Raw genomic sequence first — 19,850 nt, 5'->3', positions numbered from 1 at the left:
ACTGCCCCTGGACACTGGTGAGGTCAGTACATATCCCTAAAGGTTATGGTTAACCCTGGGCTTTAGGCAGTGTTGACTGCCCCTGGACACTGGTAAGGTCAGCTTTATCACCTAAAGGTTATGGTTAACCCTGGGTTTTAGGCAGTGTTGACAGCCCCTGGACACTGATAAGGTCAGCTTTATCACCTAAAGGTTATGGTTAACCCTGGGCTTTAGACAGTGTTGACTGCCCCTGGACACTGATAAGGTCAGCTTTATCACCTAAAGGTTATGGTTAACCCTGGGTTTTAGGCAGTGTTGACTGCCCCTGGACACTGATGAGGTCAGCTTTATCACCTAAATGTTATGGTTATGAGGGCTGCTCTGGCCTCACAGCATGACGTCTTGTCTGGTCTTTACAGTCATGAAGACAAAGACAAATACTTTTTCTCAGCTTATATAAGTAGCTTATTTTAGTGCCGTGTTCACCAAACTCTTTCACCCACGCTCCCCTTTCATCATAGGGGAAAAGCATGTTTATTTAGCAGGGGTATACTTCCTGTACACGTTGTGGATGGATTCTCAACACAACCAAAGCTGTTATGAAAAACTGGTGTTGTGGTGAAACTGGTGCAGTTCCTCCTCGCCCCACTAGATGTCAGAGTGGTCCTACAGTTCCTCTGAGGCTGGAGGAGGTTAATGGGTGTCTGTGCTACTGCCTGACCAGAATACAGAACAAGAGAATGAGGGCGGGAGGGAGGGAGGGAGGGAGGGAGGAGATTCCCGTCCTGTCAAAGTGTGGGTCTGAATGCTGATCAGACTGACTCTCTGACTTTCTCCTCTTTCTCTCTCCTCTGGTGTCATTCTGGCAAGGTAAGGTCTGTCTATAGTAAAGGTAAGGTCTGTGTATAGTAAAGATAAGGTCTGTGTATAGTAAAGATAAGATCTGTGTATAGTAAAGGCTCTGTGGTAACAGAGTTGCATTGAATTCAGTTAGCTGTGGGGCTCTGTGGTAACAGAGTTGTAATGAATTCAGTTAGCTGTGGGGCTCTGTGGTAACAGAGCTGTAATGAATTCAGTTAGCTGTGGGGCTCTGTGGTAACAGAGTTGTAACAGTTAGCTGTGGGGCTCTGTGGTAACAGAGATGTAATGAATTCAGTTAGCTGTGGGGCTCTGTGGTAACAGAGTTGTAATGAATTCAGTTAGCTGTGGGGATCTGTGGTAACAGAGTTGTAATGAATTCAGTTAGCTGTGGGGCTCTGTGGTAACAGAGTTGTAACAGTTAGCTGTGGGGCTCTGTGGTAACAGAGTTGCATTGAATTCAGTTAGCTGTGGGGCTCTGTGGTAACAGAGTTGTAATGAATTCAGTTAGCTGTGGGGCTCTGTGGTAACAGAGTTGTAATGAATTCAGTTAGCTGTGGGGCTCTGTGGTAAAAAAGCTGTAATGATTTCAGTTAGCTGTGGGGATCTGTGGTAACAGAGTTGTAATGAATTCAGTTAGCTGTGGGGCTCTGTGGTAACAGAACTGTAATGAATTCAGTTAGCTGTGGGGCTCTGTGGTAACAGAGTTGTAACAGTTAGCTGTGGGGCTCTGTGGTAACAGAGCTGTAATGAATTCAGTTAGCTGTGGGGCTCTGTGGTAACAGAGTTGTAACAGTTAGCTGTGGGGCTCTGTGGTAACAGAGCTGTAATGAATTCAGTTAGCTGTGGGGCTCTGTGGTAACAGAGTTGTAATGAATTCAGTTAGCTGTGGGGCTCTGTGGTAACAGAGTTGTAATGAATTCAGTTAGCTGTGGGGCTCTGTGGTAACAGTGCTGTAATGAATTCAGTTAGCTGTGGGGCTCTGTGGTAACAGAGCTGTAATGAATTCAGTTAGCTGTGGGGCTCTGTGGTAACAGTGCTGTAATGAATTCAGTTAGCTGTGGGGCTCTGTGGTAACAGTGCTGTAATGAATTCAGTTAGCTGTGGGGCTCTGTGGTAACAGAGTTGTAATGAATTCAGTTAGCTGTAGGGCTCTGTGGTAACAGAGATGTAATGAATTCAGTTAGCTGTGGGGCTCTGTGGTAACAGAGATGTAATGAATTCAGTTAGCTGTGGGGCTCTGTGGTAACAGAGTTGTAATGAATTCAGTTAGCTGTGGGGCTCTGTGGTAACAGAGTTGTAATGAATTCAGTTAGCTGTGGGGCTCTGTGGTAACAGAGCTGTAATGAATTCAGTTAGCTGTGGGGCTCTGTGGTAACAGAGTTGTAACAGTTAGCTGTGGGGCTCTGTGGTAACAGAGATGTAATGAATTCAGTTAGCTGTGGGGCTCTGTGGTAACAGAGTTGTAATGAATTCAGTTAGCTGTGGGGATCTGTGGTAACAGAGTTGTAATGAATTCAGTTAGCTGTGGGGCTCTGTGGTAACAGAGTTGTAACAGTTAGCTGTGGGGCTCTGTGGTAACAGAGTTGCATTGAATTCAGTTAGCTGTGGGGCTCTGTGGTAACAGAGTTGTAATGAATTCAGTTAGCTGTGGGGCTCTGTGGTAACAGAGTTGTAATGAATTCAGTTAGCTGTGGGCTCTGTGGTAAAAAAGCTGTAATGATTTCAGTTAGCTGTGGGGATCTGTGGTAACAGAGTTGTAATGAATTCAGTTAGCTGTGGGGCTCTGTGGTAACAGAACTGTAATGAATTCAGTTAGCTGTGGGGCTCTGTGGTAAAAAACCTGTAATGATTTCAGTTAGCTGTGGGACTCTGTGGTAACAGAGCTGTAATGAATTCAGTTAGCTGTGAGGCTCTGTGGTAACAGAGTTGTAACAGTTAGCTGTGGGGCTCTGTGGTAACAGAGCTGTAATGAATTCAGTTAGCTGTGGGGCTCTGTGGTAACAGAGTTGTAACAGTTAGCTGTGGGGCTCTGTGGTAACAGAGCTGTAATGAATTCAGTTAGCTGTGGGGCTCTGTGGTAACAGAGTTGTAATGAATTCAGTTAGCTGTGGGGCTCTGTGGTAACAGAGTTGTAATGAATTCAGTTAGCTGTGGGGCTCTGTGGTAACAGAGCTGTAATGAATTCAGTTAGCTGTGGGGCTCTGTGGTAACAGAGTTGTAACAGTTAGCTGTGGGGCTCTGTGGTAACAGTGCTGTAATGAATTCAGTTAGCTGTGGGGCTCTGTGGTAACAGTGCTGTAATGAATTCAGTTAGCTGTGGGGCTCTGTGGTAACAGAGTTGTAATGAATTCAGTTAGCTGTGGGGCTCTGTGGTAACAGAGTGTTGTTTACATGAGCGTGACCAGCACATGACGACACTCTGGAGGAACTCTGTAACAACCATAGAGTTATGAATTAATTCTTTCCCCTCCCCTCCTCTGTTTCGCTCTCTCCTTCTCTCCCCCTCTCCCCCTCTCCCCCATACCCTCACACACACCCTCACCTCTCGTAGGGCGTTGGTCTCCTTGTCTTTCTGTTCCAGTAGACTGTCTAGGTGGTGGATGTGCATCTCAGCCTCAGCCAGTCTCCTGGTCCTCTCATGGTCCTCCTCTGAGGCCTTGGCTGACAGACCTGGAATACACACCATAGTGATGCTTTTAAAAGTGTGTGTGTGTGTTGTGTTGTGTTGTGTTGTGTTGTGGGTGTGTGTGGGTGTGTGTGTGTGCGTGCGTGCGTGTGTGTGAACCCCACCATACCTTTGCTCTGCAGCATCTCCAGTAGTTTCTTGATAGACTGGTCTCTGGCCCCCAGGGTCTGTTTCTGACTGTCGATCCTCAACTCCATCTCCTCCAACGTCTTCCTCAGGAGGAACAACTCTTTGGCCTGGAGGTTACATTCAATACAATTCAATTCAAACTAATTGTATTTTCCTTGGCCTAGAGGTTAGATTAAATGAAATGCAACTGTATTCATCTCTTTGGCCTAGAGGAAAGTGTCACACCCTGATCTGTTTCACCTGTCTTTGTGATTGTCTCCACCCCCCTCCAGGTGTCGCCCATCTTCCCCATTATCCCCAGTGTATTTATACCTGTGCTCTCTGTTTGTCTGTTGTCAGTTTGTTTTGTTTTGTTCGTCAAGCCTACCAGCGTTTTCCCCTTGCTCCTATCTTTTTCCAGTTCCTAACTATTCCTACACATTGGGGCCGTGCATTTTCTAGTACCTGTTTTCTAGTTTTCCTGGTTTTTACCATTCTGTCTACCCTGACCCTGAGCCTGCCTGCCGTTCTGTACCTTATGGACTCTGACCTGGATTACTGACCTCTGCCTGCCCCCTGTTCAAGTAATAAACTGTTGTTATTTTAACAGTGTGCATCTGTGTCTTCTCCTGAAACGGAATAGTTAGATTCAATTCAATTTAATGGGAGAACACAAGACACCTCCTTTCAGTAATGTCAACTCCTGAATCCAAGATACTTCTCAGCATGTTTGTGTTATTTATTCATTCACTTAGTTAGCCTAGAGATTAGATTCAATCAAACGTTATTTATTTAATGAACTTTCTAATTCAATGAACTTTATTGATACCAGTAGGGGAAACATGACATGATTGTGATATTTCTAAATGAGGTTAGTTAGTTCTTTATACTTGTTGTACTGTTGTATGTCCATTACCATTGCATTCCTCAAGTTATTCAGAGGAGTATGCCTTCTGCCAAATTAAATGAAATAGAGTGTACAACATGACACTGAATAAAGTACAGAATCCTAAATAAGACTCTGATGAACTGACATGTAAATGTTCACTGTGTGTTTTCTATCTGTTCTTTCACTGTAAACCAGAGCCCCAGAAATGCATTCTGTGTAAACTCAATGGACCAACTCGTTTTTTAAATCTTATTAGAAGTGAAACTAGACCTGGGCCCTTATCCAGAAGGTATCTCTGAATAGGAGCGCTGATGAGATTATATGAACAGATCCTAGATCAGGACTCAGAGCAGCTTTCTCCAACTAGACCTCACCTGTCGCTGGTGTTCACCTTGGAGCCTGTGGAAGTTCTCCTCTGTGGGTTCAAATGACAGAGGTTCTCCAGGTCTCCCTCCACTACAGTCCTGCTGGAACAACTGATTCAGATCTCTCTGGGTCCTCAACTCATCCTGCAGGGCCTGCACTGTCATCTGGAGGTGCTGAGGAGAGAGAGAGGGGAGAGAGGGTGGGAAAAGTGAGGAATTCAGTCAAGTGTAACAGAGTTAAGATCGTACAGAAGGAGGAAGTATTGATTGAGTACTGTGTTTATTTTCACTGTTACAGTATAATATTCAGAATTAGCGTTGGTATCTTCATCATCATCGTTATCATATTGCCCCAGTAATAATGTTTCTTCATCACCTGACCATAACAGAGAGAGAATGATACCCAAGGGGCGCTTTTCACTAAACAATTTAGGCAACAGGGATCTTGATCCAGGAGGGGGTTGAATATCTCTGCTGTAACCAAGAAGTTTGATCTTGACATTTAGACACTTAACTAGCAAGTTAGCAAACCAAATGCATAGCTGGAGCCCTGAGCTGCATATCATTTATTTGACACATCTTAGATTTCTATAGTTATACTTAACATATAGTAATAAGCAGTTCTTCCTGCCTTTGATATCAGTTACAGTTTGTAGTTCTTCCTGCCTCAGTTACAGTTTATAGTTCTTCCTGTCTCAGTTACAGTTTGTAGTTCTTCCTGCCTCAGTTACAGTTTATAGTTCTTCCTGCCTCAGTTACAGTTTATAGTTCTTCCTGCCTCAGTTACAGTTTGTAGTTCTTCCTGCCTCAGTTACAGTTTGTAGTTCTTCCTGCCTCAGTTACAGTTTGTAGTTCTTCCTGCCTCAGTTACAGTTTGTAGTACTTCCTGCCTCAGTTACAGTTTGTAGTTCTTCCTGCCTCAGTTACAGTTTGTAGTTCTTCCTGCCTCAGTTACAGCTTGTAGTTCTTCCTGCCTCAGTTACAGTTTGTAGTTCTTCCTGCCTCAGTTACAGTTTATAGTTCTTCCTGCCTCAGTTACAGCTTGTAGTTCTTCCTGCCTCAGTTACAGTTTGTAGTTCTTCCTGCCTCAGTTACAGTTTGTAGTTCTTCCTGAATCAGTTACAGTTTGTAGTTTCAGCCTACTGCCTTCTCTCACTGCTTCCTTTCCATCTCTCTCTCCATCCCTCAACCCTTTCTACTGGCATAGACGTGACATGAGACAAGAACAAGGTGAAACCAGCCTGAAACTAGAAGAAACGAGCCACCTACAGTAGGATTCCCCACACAGCAGCTTCTTGTCAGTGTTACTAGCTATCTGGCTGAACAGAATCCCAACACATGGACTTCTGCCCCATGGAGAGCCATAGTAATGGCGTCTTTTTGTAGGCACTAACTCCGCCGTGGCTCGTTGGACAAAGCCTATGGGGAAATGAATGGTTTTTTTTGGAGGGTTTTGGGATAAACGCCAAAAATAAGGTCTGGTTCACAGTCTTAGACGTTTTGTTCTACAGGATAATCTCCAAGAGATAATGTCCCTTTTTGTGAATTTTGGAGCATTTATGTGATCAAAACAAGCTTCATAATTCATAAAGGTCGTGTTAACAGACGGCTGTTATATCATAGAACAAACCGTACAACATCTCCTTAGCCTTAGTTAACCTCAGACCTTCATTTCAGCATTTATTCCTAAACTCCATTCTTTCCCCATTTATTTTCCCCATAGGAATGGCTGAACGAACCAGCGGGGCCTCATTTCCATTGTTTTTAGGACTACAAGCTGGTGATCTCGTTTTTTGTAAAGTTGTCAAATAACCCGGCCAGAAAATGTGACACGTCACCTCCTATGCAAATGTGGGTTCTGAAACCTTGATACTTCAAGTCCGCTCCGCTGGGAGGGTGGAAACGGAGAGTGGCTTTGTGCCATTACAGTGTTCACAGAGGGCTTTGGACAGCAAAATGTCACTCGGAACCTGTCCAGAACCGCTCAAAGTCACCCATCTAAGAGAATATTGTATGTTGTATTCAGATCCATAGATATACTTTTACTCAACCTTGTGTGCCTGTCTGTCTGCCTGTTTGTAGATGAGAATATGAGCATACAGGTGAGATCATAACATTTTAAAGGATTTGAATATTGACTACCTATTTAATGTCAATGGAGGTTCAACACTGGTGTTGAAAGAAATTATAAATACAATCATTTTACAACCATTCGATGAGTCCTTTATACATCCATGCTATAAAACGGAATGTCTAGAATTATAACAATATTGTAAATTCTAAAAGTTGACCTAACTCTCTAAAGACAAGGCTCTGGACGGGTGGGAAAAGGTGACATGTAGAAGGACTCAATTATTTCAATATTCAAATAATGTACCTATCTGACATCACTGGAGGTCCATAATACCCATGTTCAACATCACTGGAGGTCCATAATACCCATGTTCAACATCACTGGAGGTTCATAATACCCATGTTCAACATCACTGGAGGTTCATAATACCCATGTTCAACATCACTGGAGGTCCATAATACCCATGTTCAACATCACTGGAGGTTCATAATACCCATGTTCAACATCACTGGAGGTTCATAATACCCATGTTCAACATCACTGGAGGTCCATAATACCCATGTTCAACATCACTGGAGGTCCATAATACCCATGTTCAACATCACTGGAGGTCCATAATACCCATGTTCAACATCACTGGAGGTTCATAATACCCATGTTCAACATCACTGGAGGTCCATAATACCCATGTTCAACATCACTGGAGGTCCATAATACCCATGTTCAACATCACTGGAGGTCCATAATACCCATGTTCAACATCACTGGAGGTCCATAATACCCATGTTCAACATCACTGGAGGTCCATAATACCCATGTTCAACATCACTGGAGGTTCATAATACCCATGTTCAACATCACTGGAGGTCCATAATACCCATGTTCAACATCACTGGAGGTCCATAATACCCATGTTCAACATCACTGGAGGTCCATAATACCCATGTTCAACATCACTGGAGGTCCATAATACCCATGTTCAACATCACTGGAGGTCCATAATACCCATGTTCAACATCACTGGAGGTTCATAATACCCATGTTCAACATCACTGGAGGTTCATAATACCCATGTTCAACATCACTGGAGGTCCATAATACCCATGTTCAACATCACTGGAGCTCCATAATACCCATGTTCAACATCACTGGAGGTTCATAATACCCATGTTCAACATCACTGGAGGTTCATAATACCCATGTTCAACATCACTGGAGGTCCATAATACCCATGTTCAACATCACTGGAGGTTCATAATACCCATGTTCAACATCACTGGAGGTCCATAATACCCATGTTCAACATCACTGGAGGTCCATAATAACCATGTTCAACATCACTGGAGCTCCATAATACCCATGTTCAACATCACTGGAGGTCCATAATACCCATGTTCAACATCACTGGAGGTCCATAATACCCATGTTCAACATCACTGGAGGTCCATAATACCCATGTTCAACATCACTGGAGGTTCATAATACCCATGTTCAACATCACTGGAGGTTCATAATACCCATGTTCAACATCACTGGAGGTTCATAATACCCATGTTCAACATCACTGGAGGTCCATAATACCCATGTTCAACATCACTGGAGGTCCATAATACCCATGTTCAACATCACTGGAGGTTCATAATACCCATGTTCAACATCACTGGAGGTCCATAATACCCATGTTCAACATCACTGGAGGTCCATAATACCCATGTTCAACATCACTGGAGGTCCATAATACCCATGTTCAACATCACTGGAGGTCCATAATACCCATGTTCAACATCACTGGAGGTCCATAATACCCATGTTCAACATCACTGGAGCTCCATAATACCCATGTTCAACATCACTGGAGGTCCATAATACCCATGTTCAACATCACTGGAGGTCCATAATACCCATGTTCAACATCACTGGAGGTTCATAATACCCATGTTCAACATCACTGGAGGTCCATAATACCCATGTTCAACATCACTGGAGGTTCATAATACCCATGTTCAACATCACTGGAGGTCCATAATACCCATGTTCAACATCACTGGAGGTCCATAATACCCATGTTCAACATCACTGGAGGTCCATAATACCCATGTTCAACATCACTGGAGGTCCATAATACCCATGTTCAACATCACTGGAGGTTCATAATACCCATGTTCAACATCACTGGAGGTTCATAATACCCATGTTCAACATCACTGGAGGTCCATAATACCCATGTTCAACATCACTGGAGGTCCATAATACCCATGTTCAACATCACTGGAGGTCCATAATACCCATGTTCAACATCACTGGAGGTCCATAATAACCATGTTCAACATCACTGGAGGTCCATAATACCCATGTTCAACATCACTGGAGGTCCATAATACCCATGTTCAACATCACTGGAGGTCCATAATACCCATGTTCAACATCACTGGAGGTCCATAATACCCATGTTCAACATCACTGGAGCTCCATAATACCCATGTTCAACATCACTGGAGGTCCATAATACCCATGTTCAACATCACTGGAGGTCCATAATACCCATGTTCAACATCACTGGAGGTTCATAATAACCATGTTCAACATCACTGGAGGTCCATAATACCCATGTTCAACATCACTGGAGGTCCATAATACCCATGTTCAACATCACTGGAGGTCCATAATACCCATGTTCAACATCACTGGAGGTCCATAATACCCATGTTCAACATCACTGGAGCTCCATAATACCCATGTTCAACATCACTGGAGGTCCATAATACCCATGTTCAACATCACTGGAGGTCCATAATACCCATGTTCAACATCACTGGAGCTCCATAATACCCATGTTCAACATCACTGGAGGTTCATAATACCCATGTTCAACATCACTGGAGGTCCATAATACCCATGTTCAACATCACTGGAGCTCCATAATACCCATGTTCAATATCACTGGAGGTCCATAATACCCATGTTCAACATCACTGGAGGTCCATAATACCCATGTTCAACATCACTGGAGGTCCATAATACCCATGTTCAACATCAATCATGAACACATTTTTAGAAATGTGATCTCTGCCTTTGAGACATGGCTGTGTTTGCTGTACGAGTTGGAAAATGAGTCTAGGATGTTTGTCACGGATATTAACCTGCAGCCAGGATGTGATAAAACATTATGTTTAATCTAGAAAAAAGAAACGCACACCTATAAAGGCGAGGTGCTGGCTAGCGGAGTAGAACACTAGAAAATAAGGGAAAGCCGCACACTCTAAGAGCTCAGATACAAAAATGTAATAACCAACGTTTCGACAGCGAAGCTGTCTTCATCAGGGTATCATCACAAACACTGCGAGATGAGTCATTTATATAGTGTCAAGAGACACACAGGTGTTTGTAATCATGGCCAAGTATGGCCTAATATCATTGGTTAACTCAAATATTTTAAAAAAAATGGCATACAAAGAACATACAAAAAGACAAACAAATGGATAGCATACGATCATAGCATTTGTAGTCTAAAATGTTTCTAACAAACAATTACAATGGCAAAATCACAATAATCACAAGAATGGCTTCAGATCAAAGTCTATGTTGAGACCGAAGGGAGCAAGGGTCTTTAAATTAAAGATCCAGGCAGCCTCTCGTTTTAACAATAAATTATCAAGGTCACCCCCTCTCCTCGGGAGGGTGACATGTTCGATGCCAATATAACGCAGAGACGAAATCGAATGGTTTGCTTCCAAAAAGTGGGCCGCAACTGGGTAAGTCAAGTTTTTGCACCTAATGGTGCTACGATGCTCTGAGATACGTACTTTTAATTCACGCTTTGTTTTACCCACATCATTTTTACCACAAGGACAAGTTATGAGATAAATAACTGCCTTAGTGGAACACGTAATAACACCTTTAATTGGGATAGATTTCCCTGTTTGGGGGTGTTTGAAGGATCTACATTTATAAGTGCCATTGCATTGAGCACAGCCATTACACTTGTAATTTCCATCCAGTAGGGGCGCAGATAGACGTTGTTCAGGAATATCTTGGGGTGGTAAATCAGAGTGTACCAATTGGTCTCTGAGATTTCTGCCCCGCGAGAATACGACCAGGGGAAGATCAGAAAACACATTACCGAGACTATCATCATATTTCAAAATGTGGCAATGTTTGTGAACGATTCCTTTAATTTGTTCAGAGCACTTTTTTTGGAAGCAAACCATTCTATTTCTTCTCTGCGTTATATTGGCATCGAACATGTCACCCTCCCAAGGAGAGGGGGTGACCTTGATAATTTATTGTTAAAACGAGAGGCTGCCTGGATCTTTAATTTAAAGACCCTTGCTCCCTTCGGTCTCAACATAGACTTTGATCTGAAGCCATTCTTGTGATTATTGTGATTTTGCCATTGTAATTGTTTGTTAGAAACATTTTAGACTACAAATGCTATGATCGTATGCTATCCATTTGTTTGTCTTTTTGTATGTTCTTTGTATGCCATTTTTTTTTTAAATATTTGAGTTAACCAATGATATTAGGCCATACTTGGCCATGATTACAAACACCTGTGTGTCTCTTGACACTATATAAATGACTCATCTCACAGTGTTTGTGATGATACCCTGATCAAAACATTATGTTTAACCATCAACAGCTGTCATCTAATCCCTGTACACCTGTACAAACCGTGTTCCTCTGCATCACACCAGACAAAATATGTGTGTATAAAGGTGACATTGTGAAATGTTGAAGGATTCATGGAACGGAAGTAAAATGATTTTAATATTCAAATAATGTACGTGTGTGATGTCAATGGTAAAAGGAGATGTGGGATGTTATTGTGGTCTGGTAATATGAGGATAAGATGTGGGATGTTATTGTGGTCTGGTAATATGAGGATAAGATGTGGGATGTTATTGTGGTCTGGTAATATGAGGATAAGATGTGGTCTGGTAATATGAGGATAAGATGTGGGATGTTATTGTGGTCTGGTAATATGAGGATAAGATGTGGTCTGGTAATATGAGGATAAGATGTGGGATGTTATTGTGGTCTGGTAATATGAGGATAAGATGTGGGATGTTATTGTGGTCTGGTAATATGAGGATAAGATGTGGGATGTTATTGTGGTCTGGTAATATGAGGATAAGATGTGGGATGTTATTGTGGTCTGGTAATATGAGGATAAGATGTGGGATGTTATTGTGGTCTGGTAATATGAGGATAAGATGTGGTCTGGTAATATGAGGATAAGATGTGGGATGTTATTGTGGTCTGGTAATATGAGGATAAGATGTGGGATGTTATTGTGGTCTGGTAATATGAGGATAAGATGTGGGATGTTATTGTGGTCTGGTAATATGAGGATAAGATGTGGGATGTTATTGTGGTCTGGTAATATGAGGATAAGATGTGGGATGTTATTGTGGTCTGGTAATATGAGGATAAGATGTTAGCCAATAGGACTGTGACAACGCCAGTAGTGTGACATTTTTCCCATGGTCCTTTATACCTGCTGTATATAAAATATTGTGTGCAAAATGTATGGGCTAGATATTTCAACTGTGTACGGCAAGGTGAATGTCTGACTGAACATGTTTATGAGGCTGCTTTGACCCACAGCTTAAAGCTAGAGGACAGACCGCTGTTCAACGTGAGAGGCTCAGCCATGTTAGGACTGTACGCCTGGCATGTGTCACAACGCTGACCAGGAAACAAGCCACATACAGGGGAACCATACCTCCTAGACTGCTACAGAGCTTTTCCTCCCTGGTCTGCCACGCCCATAGAGTGTTTACAGAAAGGCCACGTCCTCTAGAGCGTTAACAGAAAGGCCACGCCCATAGAGTTAATGATTCCACCTCTTCCTTTTAAACGGAGGTGTGTGAGAGGAGTGTGAGAGGAGTGTGAGAGGTGTGTGTATTTGAGCTGTGAGGTGCTGGTGAGACTCATCCTCTGTTGTTCAGCAGTGTGCAACTCCTCCTCCTCAGCTGTGGTGTTGATACTAATACCACAAAGACAATACCACATACAGGGTTCTCCCAAGGATCTTTTTTAACAAGGAGGTGCTACTGAGTACAGCGGGATGGACATTTCCTGCAATCTAAAGAAAATAAATACTCCATTAAGGTGTGGTGCTAGGCCTTAAATGATTACAAATCAATTTTTTTAAAATGACAGTGTAGCTACCAGGTGGCGTAGTGGAACTCTTCCATTCTTTGAGGAGAACCCTGACAGAAAGATATCGACTAGTCATGGCGTCTGTTCGGTTGTCCAGGTCTCAAAGATTCTTCACGAACTTATCTCTGATCCTCCTGGGTGGATCCATCTCTCTGCTCCTGTGGGCCGCTCTCAGACACCCGCCGGGCTCTGCCAGGAGTCGTCTCCCCGCTCTGGACCTCTTGCCCCTGGACTACGCTGCCGACCTGCCGGCCTGCACAGCCATCATCCAGGGAGACCTGGAGGGTCTGGAGAGGAAGCAGCTCAGCCTCCTGCTGAAGACTATGAAGAAACAGCAGCTGCTGTCAGAGGCGTTCTACCACAACGTGACTCAGGACTGTCAGAGGTACGTTACAGAAAGAGAGTTCATCACCGTTCCTCTCAGTCAGGAGGAGGAGGAGTTCCCCATCGCCTACTCCATGGTCATCCACCACAAGATTGAGATGTTTGAGCGGCTCCTACGTGCCGTGTACACTCCTCAGAACGTGTACTGCGTCCACATCGATCAGAAGTCATCCGAGGACTTCAGGACGGCAGTGAGGGCTATCGTGTCCTGTCTGCCTAATGTGTTTGTGGCCAGTAAGTTAGAGAGTGTGGTATACGCCTCCTGGTCCAGAGTGCAGGCTGATCTGAACTGTATGGAGGATCTCCTGAAGTCACCTGTCCAGTGGAGGTACCTGATCAACACCTGTGGAACAGACTTCCCCATTAAGACCAACGCTGAGATGGTTCAGGCCCTCAAGCTGCAGAACGGGAGGAACAGCATGGAGTCAGAGACCACCGACGACTATAAAAACAGCAGATGGCAGTTTCACCACAAAATCACCAGCAGCATGGTGGTCAAGACGAACGTTAGGAAGAGCCCTCCTCCAATCAGCACCCCCATGTTCTCTGGCAACGCCTACTTCCTGGTGTCCAGGGCCTTCGTCCGTCACGTGATGAAGTCTCAGGAGGTCCGGTTGCTGTTGGAGTGGGAGAAGGACACCTACAGTCCTGATGAACATCTGTGGGCCACTCTGCAGCGCATGCCCTCTGTGCCAGGATCTAACCCTCCCCACATCAAGTACCATGAATCAGACATGAACGCCATCGCTCGCATCGTGAAGTGGCGTTCCCTGGAAGGAGATGTGAGGAACGGAGCCCCATACCCACCCTGCTCGGGTGACTACAGGAGGTCCATTTGTGTCTACGGTGCTGGAGATCTCCGGTGGCTCCTAAAACATCACCACCTCATCGCTAACAAGTTTGACCCTGAGGTGGATGATGTGGCTATCAGGTGTCTGGAGTCGTACCTGCGCTTCAAAGCTGCATACCGTGTTTCACGAAGGACAGTGGAATCTGACAGGATCTTACAAAAACTATGAAATGTTAAGTTGTAAATACGTTAATGTGCATTTATTTAAAATATGTTTTGAAATGTTGTATATTTCTGATGGTGCTGTAAAGAGGGTTGTAAATACAGTAATGTAGGTTTTATTTCAAATATACACTGAGTGTTTAAAACATTAGGAACACCTCCCTAATATTGAGTTGCACCACCCCTTTTGTCCTCAGAACAGCCTCAATGTATTGGGGCATGGACTCTGCAAGGTGTGGAAAGCCTTCCACAGGGATTCTGGCCCATGTTGACTCCAATGCTTCCCACAGTTGTGTCAGGTTGGCTGGATGTCCTTTGGGTGGTGGACCATTCTTGATACACACAGGAAACTGTTGAGCGTGAAAAACCCAGCAGCGTTGCCGTTATTGGCACACTCAAACCGGTGTGCCTGGTACCTACTACAATAACCCGTTCAAAGGCACTTAAATCTTTTGTCTTGCCCATTCACCCTCTGAATGGCACACATACACAATCCATGTCTCAATTGTCACAAGGCTTAATCCTGCTTTAACCTGTCTCCTCCCCTTCATCTACACTGATTGAAGTGGATTTAACAGGTAACATCAATAAGGGATCATAGCTTCCACCTGTATTTTCCTGGTCAGTCTGTTATGGAAACAGCATGTTTTGTCCACTCAGTATATTTGATATATTTCTGATTTTAATGTATAGTTCTGATTGTAATGTATAGTTCTGATTGTACTGTATAGTTCTGATTGTAATGTATAGTTCTGATTGTACTGTATAGTTCTGATTGTAATGTATAGTTCTGATTGTACTGTATAGTTCTGATTGTACTGTGTAGTTCTGATTGGCTCAGTTGGCTCAGTTGGTAGAGCATGGTGTTTGAAACGCCAGCATGGTGTTTGCAACGCCAGGGTTGTGGGTTCGATTCCCACAGGGGGCCAGTACAAAAAAAATATATATATATATTTTTTTTTTAAATGCATGAAATGAAAATGAAATGTATGTATTCACTACTGTAAGTCACTCTGGATAAGAGCGTCTGCGAAATGACTAAAATGTAATGTAAATGTATAGTTCTGATTGTACTGTGTAGTTCTGATTGTACTGTATAGTTCTGATTGTACTGTGTAGTTCTGATTGTACTGTATAGTTCTGATTGTACTGTGTAGTTCTGATTGTACTGTATAGTTCTGATTGTACTGTGTAGTTCTGATTGTACTATATAGTTCTGATTGTACTGTATATTCCAGACACATGTATTTCTTCCTGTGCACTGTATTTATTACAGCAGCAGTACCATCTAGTGGAATGACTAGTCTAACTGGACACAGCATTTCGTTATACCTTATTATAAACTGGGTAGTTTGAGCCCTGAATGCTGATTGGCTGACAGCCGTGGTATATCAGAAGGTATACCACAGGTATGACAAAACATGTGTTTTACTGTTCTAATTACATTGGTAACCAGTTTATAATAGCAATAAGGCACCAATAAGGCACCTTTGTGATATATGGCCAATATACCACGGCTAAGGGCTGTGTAAAAGCACTCCGCATTGCGTCGTGCTCCGTGGTATATTGGCCATATACCACAACCCCTCGGGCCTTATTGCTTAAATAACTAATACTACAGAAGCAGTGTATCTTTCCTCAGTGTTTTAATCAGAGCATGTTTAGTGTTTCTGTATCAGTATGGACTTTAAAACAGGAACAGATATAGCCCTTGGTTCTCCCCAGACCTGACTGCACTTAACAAAGACAAAAATATCCTGTGGCGTTCTGCATTAGCATCGAACTGCCCCCGCGATATGCAACTTTTCAGAGAAGTTAGAAACCAATACACACAGGCAGTTAGAAACGCCAAGGCTAGCTTTTTCAAACAGAAATTTGCTTCCTGCAACTCAAACTCTAAAAAGTTCTGGGACATTGTAAAGTCCATGGAGAATAAGAACACCTCCTCCCAACTGCCCACTGCACTGAGGATAGGAAACTCTGTCACCACCGATAAGCCCACTATAATTGAGAATTTCAATAAGCATTTTTCTACGGCTGGCCATGCTTTCCACCTAACTACCCCTACTGCATTCAACAGCACTGCACCCCCCACAGCTACTCGCCCAAGCCTCCCCCATTTCTCCTTCTCCCAAATCCATTCAGCTGATGTTCTGAAAGAGCTGCAAAATCTGGACCCCTACAAATCAGCTGGGCTAGACAATCTGGACCCTTTCTTTCTAAAATTATCTGCCGAAATTATTGCAACCCCTATTACTAGCCTGTTCAACCTCTCTTTCGTGTCGTCTGAGATTCCCATAGATTGGAAAGCAGCTGCTGTCATCCCCCTCTTCAAAGGAGGTGACACTCTTGACCCAAATTGCTACAGACCTATATCCATCCTACCCTGCCTTTCTAAGGTCTTCGAAAGCCAAGTCAACAAACAGATTACCGACCATTTCGAATCCCACCGCACCCCTGGCAGTCTCTATGGGGGTACCACAGGGTTCAATTCTTGGGCCAACTCTTTTCTCTGTATACATCAATGATGTCGCTCTTGCTGCTGGTGAATCTCTGATCCACCTCTACGCAGACGACACCATTCTGTATACTTCTGGTCCTTCTTTGGACACTGTGTTAACAACCCTCCAGACGAGCTTCAATGCCATACAACTCTCCTTCCGTGGTCTCCAACTGCTCCTAAATACAAGTAAAACTAAATGCATGCTCTTCAACCGATCGCTGCCTGCACCTGCCCGCCTGTCCAGCATCACTTCTCTGGACGGTTCTGACTTTGTGGATAACTACAAATACCTAGGTGTCTGGTTAGACTGTAAACTCTCCTTCCAGACTCACATCAATCATCTCCAATCCAAAGTTAAATCTAGAATTGGCTTCCTATTTCGCAACAAAGCATCCTTCACTCATGCTGCCAAACATACCCTCGTAAAACTGACCATCCTACCAATCCTCGACTTCGGTGATGTCATTTACAAAATAGCCTCCAATACCCTACTCAACAAGCTGGATGCAGTCTATCACAGTGCCATCCGTTTTGTCACCAATGCCCCATATACTACCCACCACTGCGACCTGTATGCTCTCGTTGGCTGGCCTTCGCTTCATAATCGTCGCCAAACACATTGGCTCCAGGTAATCTACAAGACCCTGCTAGGTAAAGTCCCGCCTTATCTCCGCTCACTGGTCACCATAGCAGCACCCACCTGTAGCACGCGCTCCAGCAGGTATATCTCTCTGGTCACCCCTAAAGCCAACTCCTTTGGTTGCCTTTCCTTCCAGTTCTCTGCTGCCAATGACTGGAACGAATTACAAAAATCTCTGAAACTGGAAACACTTATCTCCCTCACTAGCTTTAAGCACCAGCTGTCAGAGCAGCTCCCAGATCACTGCACCTGTACATAGCCCATCTATAATTTAGCCCAAACTACTACCTCTTCCCCTACTGTATTTATTTATTTTATTTATTATTTTGCTCCTTTGCACCATATTATTTATATTTTAAATTTGAACTTTCTTCAAACTACAAATCTACCATTCCAGTGTTTTACTTGCTATACTTTATTTACTTTGCCACCATGGCCTTTTTTTGCCTTTACCTCCCTTATCTCACATCATTTGCTCACATTGTATATAGTCTTATTTTTGTCTACTGTATCATTGATTGTATGTTGTTTTACTCCATGTGTAACTCTGTGTTTTTGTATGTTGTCGAACTGCTTTGCTTTATCTTGGCCAGGTCGCAATTGTAAATGAGAACTTGTTCTCAACTAGCCTACCTGGTTAAATAAAGGACTTGTTCACAACTTGCCTACCTGGTTAAATAAAGGACTTGTTCTCAACTAGCCTACCTGGTTATATAAAGGTGAAATAAATAAATAAAAACAATTCCTTTGGGCTCATTTTGACCCCAGACAAAAACACCTAATTCCTCCCATAGTAATTTAATAAAACTGACCTTTATTCGAATTGAAGTTTCTCTGGAGACATAATTACAAGTATGTTTCATTAGGTATTGGGAACGTTGTGTGGACATGCTGAGAGATATGGTCCCAAAACACAGTTGTGTTGCTTGTTAAAATGTTTCTATTAGGTTGCAAAAAACATTTGCAAGAACATTCCCAGAACGTGTTTTTGTGCTTTAAAAGTTCCTAAAACATTGTGGGAACATTGTGGGAACATTGTGGGTATATGAGAAGAGATTCCCAAAACACCTAAGCTGTCCAGTTGTGCTGACGGTCAGATAATGTTTGTATCACGATGCACAAAACATTCCTTTGATGTTGCAAGAATGTTGACAGAACAGCGTTTCTGAGTTCTTTAAAGGTTCCCAGAACATTTAATTAGGTTGTGGGAACAGTGTAGGTACATTACAAGAGATAGGTTCATACAAAATTAGGTTGCACAGGACATTCCCTTAATGTTGTAAGAAGGTCATAGCATATATGTTTTAGGTTTAACATAATATTCCATTTACAGTATGTTCACGAAATGTACATTTTACGTTGTCTTGGAGGTCCTCAGAACATTTCAAGAACGTTTAGAATATATATATATATATAAGCTTTACCTAATATCACCACATCATTGTCAGCATGCAGATGAAAGCAGATTGGAATACATCCCCATGAAGTTTCCAGATTTAATGAGAATTCACATCTGAGGACTGTCTTGTAGATGACATTGCATTCTCATTTCATTCATAGGACATTTGAACAGCATTTAATCATACACAACCAGATTTATTTATACTCTTCATATGTTGACAATCTGTACACTATTTCATTCATAGAACATTTGAACAGCAGTTAAATGTAACCATCCAATCACAACCATATTTAATACACGTCATATGTTGACGTTGGATTTTAAGCTGCAATGTTTGGTTCCCAAACCAGGTTTGTTTTCGTCTGTTCCAAGAGGGAAGCTATCTTACATCTTATTACTTCCCTATATAGCCATGGCAGTATGGTCCATCAGGAACTCCATGTGTCCTTTTTAACCTTCTTAGGCATACAGTAACTAACCCATGGAAATAAAAAATAAACCAGGGGGGACCATATCAAGCGTCTCAAATTATATCGGGTGCCATTTTTTAAAGGTGAACTTTCACAGAACCAATTTTGGTTTGCTGGGAAACCATTCCTGGTACATTGTGTTATTACATAACCTGGAAACCAAATGAGAACTTTTGAACAATATTCTGTAATAGTTGTTACAGATGTTGTGTACAACATTTTAGTAAATGTTAGGAGAATATTCCAAGGATATTTCATTTAGACATTTATTTTGACAAATACAAATATTTGGTTATCAAAAGCATTCTC

General features: G+C 42.8%; 2 protein-coding genes and 1 non-coding gene across 15 annotated transcripts in view; 2 read left to right on the top strand and 1 right to left on the bottom strand.

Annotated features, from left to right (window-relative positions):
• The window catches only part of LOC106576657 (ELKS/Rab6-interacting/CAST family member 1), a 549,430-nt gene that overhangs the window by 437,428 nt on the left and 92,152 nt on the right, over positions 1-19,850 (bottom strand). For all 13 annotated transcript variants that reach the window (XM_082977939.1, XM_082977941.1, XM_082977940.1 and 10 more), the window contains exons 3-5: positions 4,901-5,065; positions 3,639-3,765; positions 3,386-3,513 (exon numbers count right to left, since the gene is read on the bottom strand). In XM_082977939.1, coding sequence (XP_082834065.1) covers positions 3,386-3,513; positions 3,639-3,765; positions 4,901-5,065 — 420 coding nt within the window. The remainder of the gene's footprint in view (positions 1-3,385; positions 3,514-3,638; positions 3,766-4,900; positions 5,066-19,850) is intronic.
• LOC106598411 (beta-1,3-galactosyl-O-glycosyl-glycoprotein beta-1,6-N-acetylglucosaminyltransferase 3-like) lies at positions 12,890-15,807 on the top strand. Its single transcript, XM_014189451.3, has one exon. The coding sequence runs from the start codon at positions 13,205-13,207 to the stop codon at positions 14,531-14,533; it is 1,329 nt and encodes a 442-aa protein (XP_014044926.3). The 5' UTR covers positions 12,890-13,204; the 3' UTR covers positions 14,534-15,807.
• Positions 15,361-15,455, top strand: trnas-uga (transfer RNA serine (anticodon UGA)). The gene is made up of 2 exons: positions 15,361-15,398; positions 15,419-15,455. It is a non-coding gene; the product is annotated as a tRNA-Ser (tRNA).

The sequence above is a fragment of the Salmo salar genome, chromosome 07 (assembly GCF_965601325.2).
Source record: "Salmo salar chromosome 07, fSalSal1, whole genome shotgun sequence".
NCBI lineage: Eukaryota > Metazoa > Chordata > Actinopteri > Salmoniformes > Salmonidae > Salmo > Salmo salar.
This window is presented reverse-complemented; position numbering and strand designations above follow the sequence as displayed.